The sequence below is a fragment of the Dromiciops gliroides genome, chromosome 4 (assembly GCF_019393635.1).
Source record: "Dromiciops gliroides isolate mDroGli1 chromosome 4, mDroGli1.pri, whole genome shotgun sequence".
NCBI lineage: Eukaryota > Metazoa > Chordata > Mammalia > Microbiotheria > Microbiotheriidae > Dromiciops > Dromiciops gliroides.
In genome coordinates this window covers 103173618-103191392 of record NC_057864.1, presented here as the reverse complement: position 1 = coordinate 103191392, position 17775 = coordinate 103173618, and the positions used below count along the sequence as shown (strand labels likewise).

The window sequence follows — 17775 nt, the reverse complement described above, 5'->3', positions numbered from 1 at the left end:
TAGGTATGGAAAGGGGACTTGTGCATACTGGTTTCAAGTATAGAAACACTACCCTGAAATCTAATGGCCTCAGACTGGACAAAAATGGAACATGAAAAAACAAGTCCTAAAGGACTGAGCAGGGGATTCTGATCTAACAACAATAGTGCTCATTTCCCATAAAGGGTTGACACAAAGAATTAAATAGCTGCTCTAACTGGAAATGTTGTACTTGTTCGGCACTGCCTTTTGAACAGCCAATCCAAAATGGGGAAATGATGGCACTGGATGCCTAGCTAGGCACCCTGAGAAGCAAAAAGTTACTGGGCAATACATAAGCAGCAATGGAGAGAGTATTCTGGACTTCAGATAACCCTGAAATATACAGCAATATGCCTTTCAAAAATTATTTTGCTATTTGACATTTTACAGTCCCTCAAAAAGCCTCTTATTAGAGGGTAGAGGAAACCTCCCTCTACATTTAAATATACAAGCAAGACCTTAATTTGCTGGTTTCTTTAACAAGACTTGATTGGGGGGCAGGGGGGGTCTCATTCTCAATAATTCTTTCTTTCCTCAAAGCATCAGAACAGCTTATTAGTATGATTATTTCTGGAAGCAGAGTACTGACTACCAAAAAACAGGTAGCATATGAAAGGAGAGTATACCAGCACTCGTGAAAAATGAGGTCACAATGGTATGGCTACCACCTCCCCGTCCTGGGACTCCCCTCTCCCATCAACCTCCAGATGAACTGTCCTGCTTTCTCTTCATTCTCTGACCTACATCATGCATACCTCCAATCAAATGTACTTCTGGACAATTCTAGTAACATGTGCTGTAGCGTCTCTAGTGGCAGTGAAATGAGAAGACATCTGTGTTTCCCCTTTGGCAATGGGGGTATTTCCTCAGATAGTTCTGGCCATAAGGCGCAAAGAGTCCATGTCACTAGTTCCTGCTCTATAGTTCTTCATATACAATTTAAAACTATTATTATTGTTGTTATTCGCTTGATAAAATTTAGAAGGCTGGGCTTTCATTTATATGAATAGCTCTTAATATTACAAGAAGGTCTCAACAATTTGAAAAACAAACTAAAAAAAAAAAGATTCACAGTATCCAAACTACATGCTTCTTCCATGAGTGCAAAAAGCTCACTAGAAGAAGAAAAATCAGCTACCTAAGTTTCTTCTGAACTACAAAGCATAAAGGGCAACAGTGAATGACATCCAAAAATGCTCTGGAAATCCATGAACTAAGGTGCACAAGCTTCAGACTCTTCACAGAGAATGCAATATTGCAGTGATCAGGAGTGACCAAAACAATGACACAAACCAAAGCGATTAAAAAAAATTATAAATTCTGTCTTTCTCAAAACAAACAAGATAACACATACAACTCTTATGTACAAATGTGAAAAAAGGTTGGCGGAGCTTTCCTACAGTAAGTCTCCAGTAGGTAAATTTCGGCCCTCACAAGGTACACGTTGCGTGCGCGCGCGCGCACACACACACACACCATCTCAAAGAAACCTGTTTACTTTATGAATAAATTTTATAACAAGAGCTATACTTGACCTCCTGAGACTTATCAAAGTATTAAACACCAGAATAAGCCTTAAATACTTGTACAAAATTTTTAAGTATACCAAGTAGAGTATGAAGTTATTATGGTCAGGAAACCTCTTCAGACAAAACTTAGAGGTTCACTAACTTTCTAAGTCCTTTTAACCCATTTGTTTTTATAAAGCACTTACACATGTGTGAGTGTGTATATAGAGTGTGTATATACAGCTGGTTCTCTAATGAGTCATAGCATTCACAAAAGAAATGGGTGAAAGGTCAATAAAAGGGAGACAAGCAAATAGTTTACTTCTACTGACATATCTTGTTTCAAAAGCCCTAGTGTCAAGTACAGTTTGTAAAACTCTAGGCTCGGAATAGACAGCCTGCTATTTAATTCCAGCTTTAGCTCTATGAGCCGCTGAGCACAGGCCTCACTCAGAGCAAGAGAAGTGGGAGGGGGAAGAAGTTTGCATAGGTATGGATTTCCCTTGCCCTTTACAGACTCCATGAAGAGTCTGGTTACTGGGCGTAAAGCATGACTTGTTTTGCTACCAATCAAAAACAGAGTCATGACAGGTCCTCAAAAGAGGGATCCAAGGGCCATCAGAATGAGTTCTTATACATATCTTAGGATCTTTCAAGGACAATACTTGACACAGATGGGATGAATGAAAAAACAAAGGCTAAGGCAAAAGAGAGACAAGATTAGGAGGTGAAAGTTGTACAGAACTGAAATATTAAATTAAATAATGTAGACTTTCATATAGCCATATATTTGTTCTCATTGTCTGAACTTAAATGCCTTTCTGAATATGTACACTTTCTCATTACTATATGGATATATATTTTTTTCCTACCTAAACTTTTTTGCAATCTATAAAAAAGTGTAACTTTACAAAACTCCCCTTTTAGGGCAGGGATTTGAATCCTTACATAGCCCCAGGACCTGGTATAGTGCCTTGTATATAAGAGGTGGTTAATTTCAAAGAACTTCATAATAGGAAATGTTCTCCACATCCAGAAAAAAGAACTGTGGTTTACGAATGCAGATGGAACCATACTGCTTCTACTTTGGGGCTGCTTTTTTTTCCTTCTTTTTTGAGTTTTTCCCTTGTGCTCAGACTCTTCTTTCACAATATGACAAATATGTTTAGTGTGATTGCACATATATAACCTATATTAGGATTGCTTTCTGTCTTGGGGATGAGGGAGGGAAGGGAGGGTGGGAGAAAAATTTGGAACTAAAAATCCTATGAAAACAAGTATTGAAAACTATTCTTATATGTAACTGACAAATAATAAAATACTGAGGGGCAGCTAGGTGGCACAGTAGATAAAGCACTGGCCTTGGATTCAGGAGGACCTGAGTTCAAATCCAGCCTCAGACACTTGACACTTACTAGCTGTGTGACCCTGGGCAAGTCACTTAACCCTCATTGCCCCACAAAAAAAAATACTGAATTAAAAAAAAGATTAAACATAAGCAATGGAATATTAGAAAATATATACTGAACTGTATAATCAGGTAGGTTGAGGAGCAGGATTCTCAGTGTGGTACAATGGAAATAGCACTGATTTTGGAGCTAAAAGGCAGTGGTTTGGAATCACTTACTTGGGTTTTCATCCCAAATCTGCTACTTATGTGAACCTGTGGAAGCTTCTTAAAGTTCTAAAACTTATGACCTTCTCTAAAGTAGGGAATTTAGGAATTCTATTAAATCTGTAAAAAACATTAAAAAAAAAAAAGAAGAGGTGGTTAATATCTACAGGACTCAACCTATTATATTCTCCATTAATTAGTAAAAGTAGTGTCAATCCCTAATCAGAAACCTCAATAACCTCTCTCAAAAGCTACCTTTTAGGGGGCAGCTAGGTGGCGCAGTGGATAGAGCACTGGCCCTGGAGTCAGGAGGACCTGAGTTCAATTCTGACCTCAAACACTTGACACTTACTAGCTGTGTGACCCTGGGCAAGTCACTTAACCCTCACTGCCCCACAAAATAAAATTTTACACACACACACACACACACACACACACACACACACACAAACACACGTATTTATAAAAAAATATGCCACCTTTTGGTATGGAAAAATTGGAGGAAGAAAAAGCCAGCGCTGTTGCAAACCCTGAGGCACATTTTCATGAGGAAATAGAGAATAAACAGGATATAGAGTCCTCTAGTTTCAGAAGTCAGCTGTCCTAGTAAAGTAATGTAATTAGTGTTAAAGACCAAAAGTTAACCACTCAATGTTAGGCTCTTATGGCAACCTTTGAACAGTGATATTCTTCAAAATGATTCTATACAATGTTGGCCCTAGCTCTGTCACACGCTGTGTGACCTTGGAACTTTACTTTTTTCATTTGAAAATTGAGAGTTGGTACTTTTAGATCTGGGAGGTTCTTATTCTACGGCTCTATGACCAGGCTCTTTCAAGAAGGCAGGGTTCCCAAGTAGCCTAGCACTTTAACATAAGGTGGCTCAGAAAAAGAATGACTCAGTCTAGGGAACAATGAAAAGAGATGCATCACTGGCTACTCTGCTTTGTTCAAGAACATTGTCCTCCTTATAATTGAACAACCTGACTCCAAGAAGCTGAGGAAATGATCTTAAGCGTAACATTTGTGTTTTCAAATTGTCAGCTTCAATTTTTTCCTAATCACTTTGGGCGTTAGAGACTCTTATCAACAGGAAGAGTTTTCCAGGAACCTGAAATCCCTAAGAACTTAGAAAAGAAGGTTCCTATTTGTGCCATGCTTATTTAGGCCCCTTGTCCCTCTCAAATCCCTCCTTATTTACCTCAACCTATGGAGGAAAGAAGGGCAGCTATTATTCTGTGTACTTTTCATTCAGGTGAGAAATTTCTGAGAAGACGTTATCCGTTTTAATAGAACCTCAAAAGAGAATCTTCAGGAAAAGTTATCTAGTCAACCCAAAGACCTCCTGCTCAAAGTCCTGGTAACTTTACCAGGACTGGCACAGAAACAAGAGGGACATGATAGGACCACATGGTTGGTTATCAGGTCTATACAACTCAGTTAACTTTTGGGTCTATGCCACAAAAATTTTGATAACCATCTGAATTGATTTCTTACAAATGGGACACGGAGCCCTGGTCTTCTTCAATCTTTTGGCACAGCGAAAACAAACCACTAAGTGAGCAGTTCTCCCATGAATGATGTTCCCATCCCGTGGTCTCTTCTCACACAGTTTGCATGGCTTAAAGAGATTTTTGCAATTTTCCATAGCTGCTGCATCTGTATTCTGTTCATAAAGGTTGTCTGACTGCTCCCCTATGCTTGAAATGGTCTCCTGGCTTTCAGAGCTCTGGGCCAAATCCAAGAATTCCACTGAGCTGCAAGGGTCCAGAAGTTTGGGCTTTTCTTCCATCTCATATGGTTCTTTGGGCCGAACAAGAGGGTCCGAAATGGTTCTTCGGCAATCAGGGACATCAATTCCTTCAATTCCATCATCTTTCCTCACTGGCATGGCAGGGATATTGGACACAGAAAGGGAATGGGATAGCTTAGGGCAATCTGAATACCAATCTTTTCTCAGTGCCCAACATCGGAAACAGTACCTTTTGCTTGGAGAGTTAAATTTCTTGCACTTGGTGCACTGCCATTCGCCCTACAGAATCAACAGATTTCAGGTTAATCATTTGAGTGTACTTTTTTGCATTAAAGAACAAGCAGAAAACATGTAATTTCCTTAAACTGCTCAGGAGATGCCCCACACTCCCTGATAAGGAACTATGACTTTATTGGCATGAATATTATTTTCATGGGTTGCTATGGACAGACAGAAAAATCTATCACCTCACAGTGGTTCACAAGCCTCCTAAAGTAAGGAGGTCTGTTCTAAGGAGACAAATATCTACGCCCACACGTGAAGATGTTTTAGTTTGGCAGGATTGTCCAGAGCTTCCACCCTGCACAGCCTTCGAGAATCCAGAATCACTCTGCTACCATGTTGATATATCAAAGTAGAATCTGAATGTCAATATTCAAATTATGGTATAATAAGGCCTTTCGGAAGAAAGCTATCTTAATGATTTAGGATTAATCAGCTTATAGATAATAAGTCCTGTACTAGTCATTCCTTCTCTCCTTTTCTGTATTATGTCTTGGCCAATCAACACCATCTGAGGCAAAGGTACAGGAGAACTCAAACTTCTTACCTAGCTAACATCTCTTAAAAGGTCAGTGGGAAGGGGCAGCTAGGTGGCGCAGTATATAGAGCACCGGCCCTGGAGTCAGGAGTACCTGAGTTCAAATCTGGTCTTAGACACTTGACACTTACTAGCTGTGTGACCCTGGGCAGGTCACTTAAAAAAAAAAAAAAAGGTCAGTGGGAAAATAAGCTGGTACTGGTACCTTTGGCAAATACTTGCCAGTGGTGAAATGAATAGAGTTCCTGGCCAGAAGTCAGCAAGACTTGAGCTCTAATGCAGCTTTAGACACTTACTAGCTGTGTGGCCCTGGGAAAGCCACACAGACTCTGTTTGCTTCTGTTTCCAAATCTATACAATGGAGATAATAACAGTACCTACCTCTGGGAAAGTTGTTGTGAGGATCAAATAAGACAGTGATAATAAAGCACTTAGCACAGTGCCTGACATATAGTGAGCACTATACAAGTGCTGAGCTATTACACTGTAAGCACCTTGAGAGTAGAGATGACAAAAATATTATGAATTCCTTAGAAAGGGAAAAATCTAATTTTAGAAACTTAAACCAAGGAATATTTTTACAAGCTTTTCTCTCTAAATTATTAATTTAATAAGCGATTTGAATCTAAGTTTCCAACAGAATAGGATATAAAGGGCCATGATAAACTTATACAAAAATGGTCAAGAACTCTTAACCGGGCTGAAAAGTTTCACATTACTCCCTAGATGTGGCCAACTCCTAATCTTGTGTATTAACAGTCAATAGGCAGGGGCAGCTAGGTGGCACAGTGGATAGAGCACCGGCCCTGGAGTCAGGAGTACCTGAGTTCAAATCCAGCCTCAGACACTTGACACTTACTAGCTGTGTGACCCTGGGCCAGTCACTTAACCCCAATTGCCTCACTAAAAAACAAAAAAACAAAAACAGTCAATGGGCCAATCACATAAATGAAATTTCCAGGTAGTCTCAAATATCCTTTGTTTACTGATTTTTTTTCTAACTTTCTTCCATTGTTCTATATAAACTGCAAATAGAGCAGCAAACTAGAATACTGTGAAATCTACTTTTCCATAACTCTTCCTCTTCAGTCCTTCTCTGCCCTCCCATCTTCAGAAGTACAGAACACTTAGAGAAAAAAGTTGTCTAAACAATACCCAGAAAGGGGAGAAGCAAGGTTTAAGTATGATCCTGGGTTATGAAGAGGGGATGGAAAAACCTACACCACCCAAGGATTTCATCCCAAAATTTCATTAAGTTTTCCTCATAAATCTATATATCTGTGCATTTTTTTTAAAAAATGTAATTTTCTTCTTGCTCATTCTACTTGCTTCTACTTCTACTAATTAGAAGAACATTTATTATTTTAAGTGATGTCCTTTCTAAAGCAAGAATTTTACCCAGTGACAATATGACAAAGAAGTCTCTCTCCAGAGTTATACAGATAGAAAATAGGATAAATGGCTCTGAGTGTGAAATATCTTCTTTAGAGATTCCATTGTATCTAAGATAGCCTTAGGAAAAAAGAAACAGAAATAACAGAGGCACAGACGAGCCATTTAATGCCAGAGTGCCTCCATATACATGACTAGGTAAGAAGATGATGGAATCAAATCCATTCCCTTATTTTCACAAAGATCAATACAAATCTCCAACAATATTTAAAGTAGCACCAGTACTTCTCGACTCTTCTGATACGTATTCAGGCAGAGAGAAGGGAAAAAGAGACAGTATCATTGTATATTCTTCAACCAAAACCAACTGCCAGAAGTATATCCTTCGAAAATACAGACTATAGGGGGCAGCTAGTTGGCCCAGTGGATAAAGCACCGGCCCTGGATTCAGGAGGACCCGAGTTCAAATCCAATCTCAGACACTTGACACTAGCTGTGTGACCCTGGGCAAATCACTTAACCTTCATTGCCGCTGCTTCCACCCCCCCCCCCAAAAAAAAAGAAAATACAGACTACACAAGTAGATGTTTTAATAAAAAGTGTCCTACCTCCGAGGTAACTTCTGTATCTGTGTCATCACTTAAGCACTGAGAGTCCTCAAGGTCATCAAATATCCTAACTTCAATCAACTGGGAATTTAAAAAAAAAAGATAACCTCATTAGCAAGATTTGCAGTTATTAGCTTGTGGCACAGAACAGAATGACATCTAAACCGCACACTGTTTTCAACACTAGCACTACCAAGGGAACAGCTTGTATGAGATTCTAAGACAAAGCTCTGAACACCCCCTGTTGGCTTCTCAACAGTTGAATTTCCCAGATATTTCCTCAACATCCAAGCTGGATGGCAGCAAGTGTATCCCTTTATAGAAAAGGTAAAGGGGCATTCTAATGTTCACTAACAAATGACCAGTAATTTCTAAAGGCAAGGGACAATACCTTTAAGGGAGAAGAATCTAAGAATTCAAGTAGCTGTGTTCTTTAATTCACTTTTCATATAGAAAAGTCTACAAATCTTTGGTATTCTGACTTTTCTATGAAAAGATGGTCATAGCAACATGACAACAGCAAAAAGTCACAAAAGCAATCATAAGCCTCTGATTCATTCCACTGCAAAGACTTTAACTTAAAGATATCATAAAAAGGAGAAAAGGACCTATCTATAAAAAAAAATTAAATAGGGGTTTTTTTAAAGCAAAAAACTGACAGCAACCATATAAACACAGTATCTGAAGAACAGTTTAAAAAATTATGGAAAATTAATGTAATTTTGTCACTAAAAAAATCAAAAGAAATATACATTTAGATTTAGAAGAGGATTTTGGATGCAGATGACAGATAGTTAGATGAGGCAGATAATAGTGCTGGATTTATAATCAGGAAGAAATTATTTCAAGCCCTGCCTTAGATGCTTGTTAGTTGTGTGACCCTCGGTAAGTTACTTAACCTCTCTGAGGCTCAGTTTCCTTATCTGCAAAATGGGGATAATAGCTGCACCTACCTCCCAAGGTTGTTGTGAGAAGCAAATGCAATAACATAAGTAATGTACAAATCTTAAAGCATTATATAAATGAGAACTAATATTGTCATTCAAATCTAGATTTAGAGCCAGATAGAATCTGGGGTCACCTAGTCCAACATATATCTTACAAAAGAGAGAACTCAAACCAAGAACAATGGGGTGACCTACCCAAGGTCACACAGGTAAGAAATGACAGGACTGTGACTGTACCCAGTCAGCCAATCAACCAACAAGCATCACATAAGCATCTGTGTTCCAAGAACTGCGCTAAGACAAAAGTAAAACCGTGCTTTGCCTCAAGGAGCACGCCATTTTATTGGAGGGCAGAGTGCACATATATAAGCATATAAAATGACAGTAATTTGGAAGAAGGCACTAGTAGCTGAGATAAGACCAAAGAGTTGAGTGGAGTATTGAAGGCCAAGGTTAGATTCTTCTCCCTTTTTAAAAATGCTTCCCCATCAATAGGACAGTCCACAGAGGACAGACAGCCCATGCAAAGATATGAAAATGGAAGCTGGGAGTGTCATGGATGAGGAATAAAAAGATCAGTTTGGCTTCACCAGAGGAAAAAGTCAAGAGGGGTAATGTGTAATAAAGTCGAAAAGGTAGACTGAAAGACCATAAATGCCAAAGAAAGGAACCAACATTTTATTCTAGAGATACAAGGGAGCCACTAGAATTCACTGAGTAGGGTGTGACAGGCTCAGATATGTAATTAAGGAGAATCGATTTAGTAGTTATATGGAAGACAGACTGTTGGGACTGGAGTAAGAAGGGGCAGGGGGAAGAAGAAAAGGAGAGAAGTTCTGCTTTGGACATGCCAAGCTCCAAGCTGGAAATGACCATTTATATCCAGTCTGAAATGTCCTTTGCTCTTTGGTAACATAGGCCTAGAGCTCAAGAGAGAAACCTGTGCTACATATCTCGATCTAGGAGTCACTTGTATCAGGATGATGACAAATCCTGGGAAGTGATGAGTTCAGAGAGCCAGAAGAGAAAGGACCCAGACCTAGGTCTTCAGGAACAGCCACGGTTAGGAGGACAGAATAGGGATGATGAGCCAGTCAAGGAGAATGAAGAAAAGGATGTTACAAACCCAGAAAAGAGAAAGTTTCTGGAAGGAGCCAACATATGAAGTGTTAAATTCTGTAGAGAGTTCAAGAAGGCTGAGGAGGGTGGAAGGATAACCAGATACAGCAGCTCCTCTGTCACATCCAAAAGAGACCATTGCTAACTCTGGAAACAGCAGTCTCAGCTAAGTGATAAGGTCAAAAGCCAGAATGAAAGGAGTTGAGAAATGACATGAGCAAGAGAAGTAGAAGATGTGACTGAGGACAACTTTTTCTAAGAATTAGACTGCAGGGGCAGCTAGGTGGCGCAGTGGATAGAGTCCTGAAGTCAAGAGGACCTGAGTTCAAATCTAGCCTCAGACACTCGACACTTACTAGCTGTGTGATTTAACCCCAATTGCCTCACCAAAAAAAAAAGAATTAGACTGCAAAAGGGAGGAAAGATATAAGATCATAACAAGAGGGATGGTTGGATCTAGTGAGGTTTTTTTTTTAAGAATGTGGGAAAACTTGGAAAAATTTACATACAGCAGAGAAAGAACCAATAGATAAAGATGAGCACTAGAGAGAGAGAGGATGATTATGGGAGCACTCTGCTGGAGAAGATGGAGGGGAGAGGATCAAGGATGCATGGAAAGGCATTTATTTGGCTTGGTGGGAAGGAGAAAAGCCACTCTTCAACAGAGACTAAAGTAAAAAAAAAAAAAAGGGAATGGGGATTATGTCAAGGATTTGAGAGAGAAAAAGGGGGGTAAGAGTTCAAGATTAATGGCCTCAATTTTCTGCAAGAGTGATTGGAGGGAGTGGTGGTGAGGCTTGAAGAAAGAATCAATTAGGAAGTAAAAAGATAGCTTTACTGCACTGAAAGTCCAGTTGAGATGACATCACCAATTTGTAGTGTACCCAGCCAGGCAGCACTGTTTGCCTTCCTCTCTAGCACATCAGTAGGAACAAAGGTGGAGGATGGTGAATAATCATCTGGGATTGGGTCTCGCAAGGCATGAGTGGCACTAGAACAAGAGAGTAAAGGATTCGAGAGAGGAGAGCTGAACTAGTGAAGCTATAGCAGGGGCTATAGTAAGGATGAAGAATTAGTTGAAGAAGGAAAAGGCATATGGAGAGATGGGATGATAAGTTATAAAGATAAAGAAATTTCAAGATTATAAAAACCCAGGTCTTCTTGACTCTAAATCCAGAGCTTTTCCCTTTCCCTCAAAACCCGAACAGCATAGATACACTGTCTCCAACTACATGGATAAGACAGTCAAGCGGTAATAGACCTTCAAACAAATTCAGAAGGGGGCACAGACTTATGATACATAGATATACATATATGTATACATTTCTTTATTTTTTATGTTCTTGGTTGCCCTAACTTATAATTATTTTAAGAAACAATATTCTAGCAACAAAATTATACTTTTCTCCTTAAAGCCTGACCCCACCTAAAAAAGTTTCTACTAAACTGAAAAATAATGCTTATAGTTTGTAGCACAGTAAATAGAATAGCTCCAATTTAGAGTTCACAGAGATCCGAATGTCAATGTTAGGAATACTTTTCCAAAAAAGAAATGCCGGCATTTAATCCACGTTTACCAATGATAATTCTCTCCCCCTGTCTTACACATCACTATGTTCTTTGCAGTTTTCCACCTCGCCAGACTAAGAATACAAGTGTCCATACAAATGACTATCTCCACAAAAATGAATTCCTATGAAAATCATTTTTAAAAGGAAATAAATAAAAGAAGAGTTGCATACATAAAGTTTATTTGAAGCATGATTTTCACTGGATCTTTTATTTTAGGATAACTGGGGGATATGTTTGTTTTTCAGGGATGTTTCCTTATGGCTGTTTAATTTCTCTGGTACAAAAAAATACCTATTACTTGAAAGTCTACTCTGCCTCCTGATTATGCTCTGTAGTATAATTTGAATAGGTTTCCAGAAGGAAAATTACAGAAGAGAAGAATAGGTAAGCATAAACAGGTGAGTTGCTTTCTCAGAACCAATTTCCTGCTTGTAGAAGATAAAATAAAGATGGGAAAATTATGAAATTTTTAAAAAGCTTATCTTCTGAGAGATGGGAAAAAGGGAAAAAATATGTAATGAAAGGGCACTGTGTGAGTAAACCATCAACAATGATTTGCTGAGGACCTACTATGTGTAAGGCACTTACTAGGCACTGGAGGTGCAAAGTGGTTTAAGATATGGTCCATGACTCAAGGGAGCTTATTTACAAAATGCGCTTACATACAATTGACAAGACAGTTTCCTAAGACAAACCTTTTTGTCACCCTCTTTCCCTCCTTCACTTGTTTGTTCAGTATCAGTAGCTTCAACTTTTGGTGCAACATTTAGCTGCTCAGATCCTGATTCATTCAAGAACCACAAGTCATCTGTAGTATCTGAAACAATGGCAGTATCTATATCCTAAAGAATAAGAAGGGAGAAAGCAGATGAAAATAAGGATGAGTATTAAGTCAGAAGTCCATCACTGAAGTTGATGCCACCAAATTCGAACAATGATACAACTTCTCCCATTTAAGGACTTGGCTTTCCTCATCGACCATTCATTCAACAAATGAATTAGCCACCTACTAAATATCCTCATGTTAGCCAAAGGAAGAATTCAAAGGATGAGGGCAATGAATTCTCCACAGTAACAAGAGTTAATTTTCACACTGACAGGCACTTGCTAAATTCAGTGGTGACTTTTTCCTATGGAGTGATCCCTAAGCGAGCTCATTCCACTGAGACTGCTGCCGTAAGACCAGAGAGACAATTTGGTCAACAAAATCACCCTCCCACAAATGGCACTGCAAAAAGATGGAAACCATTCTATTGACTTCAGTACTTTTATTCCTTTAATAATCAATTACGCTTACTATGAGATATTGGGAGGTAAATAACAAAGGCTCCCAAAGCCCTTTACCCTGGAACTTTCTGAACTCCTGGAGGACATGAAGATGAGCACAAATAATCTAATTACCCAAACCAAATTAAACGTCTAGCTTTCTCCATGGAGTATTTCAATTCTACATCAATCTATTGATGTTCTGTGTCATCTTTCCCCAGCAACCTTGAGAAGCACTTTGCTCAAGAGGTGAATGTGTCTACGCATTTGGACTACTGTACTCTCCAACAGAAAACAAAAAATACGTGCTGCTGTCAAAAGCAAGACAGAAACACATTTCATTCTCTCACTTGAACCAAAAAACCACCCTGAAATTACAAGAAAGGAAAAGCACACAACCCCTAAACATTTACCTGATTTGTCTGTAAGTCAGTTGAGCCATTACTTCTAGGGGTGTAGTTGTTTCTCAAGTTTCCTAAGAACCACCAAGGCAGGCCAGCTACATCCCATTCCTCGAACACAAGGTCTAGCCTAGGTGACTTGTTCGGGGTTAAATTTTCTATCAAGTCTTCATCTATAGAAGCTGAAGGAGAATGACAATGAATATACCATCTATGTACACGAAACTGAAGAACCTACATTAAATCCCCTCTGGGGATTTAATAATCCCCACAACTTCTGTACAAGATGGGTAAGGAGTAGGAATTATTCTTCCCACTGTTGAGATGAGATACTCATTAAATGCTCTTCTCCAGGTCATCAGTAATTTAATGATGGAGCAAAGAAGATACTGGAGTCCTTCTAATTCCCTGTTCATGGCACTAACCTCTAAGCCAAAGGCAGGCAATTTATAGTACTCTTACCACTCCTAACCCTCCTTTTCTTTCTCTATTCCCCCTCCTCCAACCTTTCATACTCTCCTTTTTAAAAAGACCAAACAAAACTTCTCCCTGCCAATGCTCTTTTTTCCCCCTTTTTCCTTGCCAATGCCCTAAACTCCTTATAAGACCCATAGGTAATTCCTAAGCCTTCACTAGCATTCCCTCTGTGGCACATAGGAGAGGACATCTGACTCATTCCCATGTTAGAACACTTGAATTGAAGTCTTGTCTCTATTACTTAGTACCTGACCTTGAATAAATTAAAGCTCTCTGAGCTTTTATTTTTTGAGTAAAAAATGAGATAAAAATTCAGTTATTATGAGATTAAGAGATTTTATATATATATATATATATATATATATATATATATATATATATATATATATATATATGTGGACTACTGTGTATGTGTACATATACACACACATACACACACACACACAATAAGGATGTGCATGAAAGTACATTGTAACTGAAGTACTACATAAACATAAATTACTGTTATTTCCAAAACAATGGCACCCCAATAAACGTTTCCCAACTGAAGCAAGGACCTCTATGTAAAGTACTTTTTATGTAATATGAATGAACATGGGGAAGGGAGGAATACAGGAAAGGGACCACATGCCCTTGGAGGGAGGGGAGTCAGCATACAGTTCAAGGACATGTGGGGGCCAGGGACAGAGAAGGGAGATCAAGAGGAGGAACAAGCAGGAGCTAGGGACAATCATATAGGGAAACCAAGAGGAAGAACACATGGAGAGGCAGACACATGGAGGCTGAACATGGACACAGGAGAGGACAGGTGACATGAGGGTGCTGGAGCCAGACATGCAGTACCCAAGCCCCAAGTGACAGAAGACATGTGCGTGTCTACACAGGAGCCAGATACATGGGTGAATATGGCAAAGGTCTCCTCTCTTGGCCTAGAGGTCTTAAGGTAAGACCCCATCAGGTGCCATGGCAGTCTGTCCCATGGAGGGTTTGGGTTTTGTTTTGTTGGTGGGGGAAGGCCATGGAGCACTAAGGGGCAGGAGTAGAGGGAGAGAGAGAGAACAAACAGTATTATACAGTAAAGTTAACATAGGTGCTTTTTGTGGAATGCAGCTTTCAGATGTATGTCATCGAATTTGTATAATGTGAATTTACATAAAGTGAGAACTGTCTACACTTAAAAATCATGCTGGTCACTGTATGTTAGTTAAGAAGTATCACTAGGCCTAAATAAGACTCTATGAGGTTGGCTGCTCCTTAGAAATTTCTAATAGCAAAGATAAGTATCAGGTCAAAAGTAGTTCCTAGGACTATGCTCTGTTAGCCATCTTCCTCATATATGCAATATATCACAATTCATTCTAAGGGCACCTGTTCTGAGAGACTCAAAATAAGTTATTTTTTCCTCGAGCTTCGAATTTGTCTCAATTATCAGGCCACTTGCCCTTACTCTCAGGGGGCATAAGGTGAGGGAACAGCAAAGCAAAAATCCCCAAATATACAGCCTGCTGACAAATTGGGTTTTTGTATGCTTTAAACATCCTCATTAGAGTATTTTTGCATCATAAAGGACCTACATAAAGAATAAACTGCTTTAAGATCACAAATTTAAAACTCTCCTCCAGAAATTCCTGATAGGGCTTAAAGATTGCAAAGATCACACACAATTCGGTTTGTATTCATATGTAATCTGTACAAATGAAAAAAATATTTTGAGCCTGATAATTTGAACATTCAAAATCTCCTTCAGGAAGGTCTTTAATATTTTGGTGACATTACTTAATAGCAGATGCACTATTTGGTTTTAAATTGCCATTTCCTCCAAGTATATATTTATTTATGAGACCAAGTACCTGGATTAGGAACCATATATGCTATAAAATATCGTCCATGTATATTTATGATTCTGTAAATCTTTGCACATAAAATCATGACTCTGCAAGACTATTTAGCATAATGGAGATTTTCTTTGGTTTCCCACATCTTACTTAACTCAAAACCTGGGTTTCTCCAAGCATACATACAATGTTATTTGGTTATTATAACCAAAGGTCAGAGAAATAGAAATCTTAGTCCCAACTCTTGTTAAACTTCATAAACATTAATTCCCCGTAAACTGACTTTCTCCTCCATCAGGGAAGTCAAACCCCCAATTCTAACCTGATCAAGTAAAGGGAGAGTACAAACAGAAGGTTGACTCTGAAGAGAACTCAAATGGCTACAGAGTTCTTAGGCCCCATGGAAAGAGAAAATTTACTTGCTGACTGTTCATGGATAAGTGAGTGGGAGACTGCTATTCTCTGAATGATGACATTTATTCTCCCATCATCTGAAAGTCTTAATAAAAATCAATTTAGGGGGGCAGCTAGGTGGTGCAGTGGATAGAGCACTGGCCCTGGATTCAGGAGGACTTGAGTTCAAATCCGGCCTCAGACACTTGACACTTACTAGCTGTTTGACCCTGGGCATGTCACTTAACCCCAATTGCCTCATCAAAAAAAAACAAACAAAAAAATCAATTTAGGGGACAGCTAGGTAGAGCAGTGGATAAAGCACAGGCCTGCATTCAGGAGGACCTGAGTTTAAATCTGACCTCAGACACTTGACACTTACTAGCTGTGTGACCCTGGGCAAGTCACCTCATTGCCCCATGCAAAAACAAAACAAAACAAAAAATCAGTTTAAAAACAGACTGCTAAGGAACACTCTAACCCCTCTGAAAAATGCAACTGGATCTAAACTATAAAAGAAGTTTTAAAAAGAATGCTGATTCAAAGAATAACAAGGAGCAGTCTGGGAAGAATATATTAATTAAGCACTTGGAAATTCATAGATGAGAGTTTTTAGAATAGTATTAATTCATTACAGTAAATGTCTATATTATAGAAGAAAATTTAGTTCTTCTACTTGAATGATGGAAGATGTCATCAGCACAGGTACACCCTTCAATGAAGCAAATTACAACCACTCTATGACTCAGCAGATGATCTTCAAGAATTGTTATGGGGGTGGCTATGTGGCACAGTTGATAGAGCACTGGCCCTGGATTCAGGAGGACTCGAGTTCAAATCCGGCCTCAGACACTTAACACACTTACTAGCTGTGTGACCCTGGGCAAATTACTTAACCCCAATTACCTCACCAAAATTAAAAAAAAAAAAAAGAATTGTTACAGCTGAGAAATTCCTCACCTTCTTGCCAAACTGGTGATAAGTTTTTCAAGACTTATCTAGGTTAGTCTCTATACAAGAGACCCCGTCTGTCAAGAGTTACATATTCAAAGTCTTCCCAGTCTGGCAGGACCTACCAAAACTTATATTCTGCTAAAACAGTTTTCCATAGCCCAAAGTCACACCATGATGCCACAAGGGGGCAGCTAGGTGACACAGTGGACAAAGCATTGGCCCTGGAGTCAAGAGGACCTGAATTCAAATCTCACCTCAGACACTTACTAGCTGTGTGACCCTGGGCAAGACACTTAACCCTAACTGCCTTAAACATCTGGGGCCATCTCTAGTGGTTCTGATATATATCTTACTGCTGGACCCAGATGAAGCTGGTGACTTTGCACAGACCTGCCACAGAAAGCCATTTCATTGCAAGTCACAACATCACCCCCATGTCATGGTCCTTTTCTAGAACAAAGGACAAACAAAAATAACGATGATGCCACAATAAGGCACTGCAGAAGGATTTTATCAGAGGGTCATTTTTATAGCCCACAGTAAGAGTATCCATTGCTTTAGTTCAATCCTCACCTGATCTTACATTTCGGCGTTTGCGCTGTGAGGTAGACAAAGCAGGAGCATCACCTTCAGGTCCCTTCCTGGGGCTAGAACTTCCCTCTGCACCTTGCTAAATGGAAGGAAGGAGAAAATAATCCAATGAGTGTGGTAGACTAGACTGGGCCAAGGGGATGTAGCAGTTCCATTCTGAGTCACCAGTAAAAGTGCAACACAATGGGTTATGCACAAGAAAGTGAACAGTGAAGTAAACACTCATTTAAACTCAGAAAGTCAGTTTATTGTCCTTAGACCCACCATGAGTGGAGCTGGGAAGTCCCAAACCTGAGGAAAATCTCAGCTGAACAAGAGGCCAAAAACTGTCATTTTGAACAACCTGTCAGCACCTGGCCTCCTTCTAGCCTACTGCTAAAAAAAGGAAGCACCTCTCAGGAGATTGGTTCAATGAACATAAAATCAAGATTATCATAACAGTTCTGTAGGTCTGGGAAAACTACAAGAAACTGTCTGATTGGTACTTACTTGCATATAAGATG

At 39.3% G+C, this 17775-nt stretch overlaps 1 protein-coding gene across 2 annotated transcripts in view; it reads right to left on the bottom strand.

Annotated features, from left to right (window-relative positions):
* Window positions 1-2928: 2928 nt before the first annotated feature.
* MDM4 (MDM4 regulator of p53) overlaps window positions 2929-17775 on the bottom strand; it is a 36231-nt gene continuing 21384 nt past the window's right edge. The window contains exons 7-11 of one of the 2 annotated variants that reach the window (XM_044005363.1): window positions 17255-17351; window positions 13035-13204; window positions 12051-12197; window positions 7718-7798; window positions 2929-5176 (exon numbers count right to left, since the gene is read on the bottom strand). In XM_044005363.1, coding sequence (XP_043861298.1) covers window positions 4598-5176; window positions 7718-7798; window positions 12051-12197; window positions 13035-13204; window positions 17255-17351 — 1074 coding nt within the window. In that variant the 3' untranslated portion in view covers window positions 2929-4597. Of the gene's footprint in view, window positions 5177-7717; window positions 7799-12050; window positions 12198-13034; window positions 13205-17254; window positions 17352-17775 lie in introns of those variants that run through there. The other variant, XR_006356440.1, reaches the window with a different exon arrangement.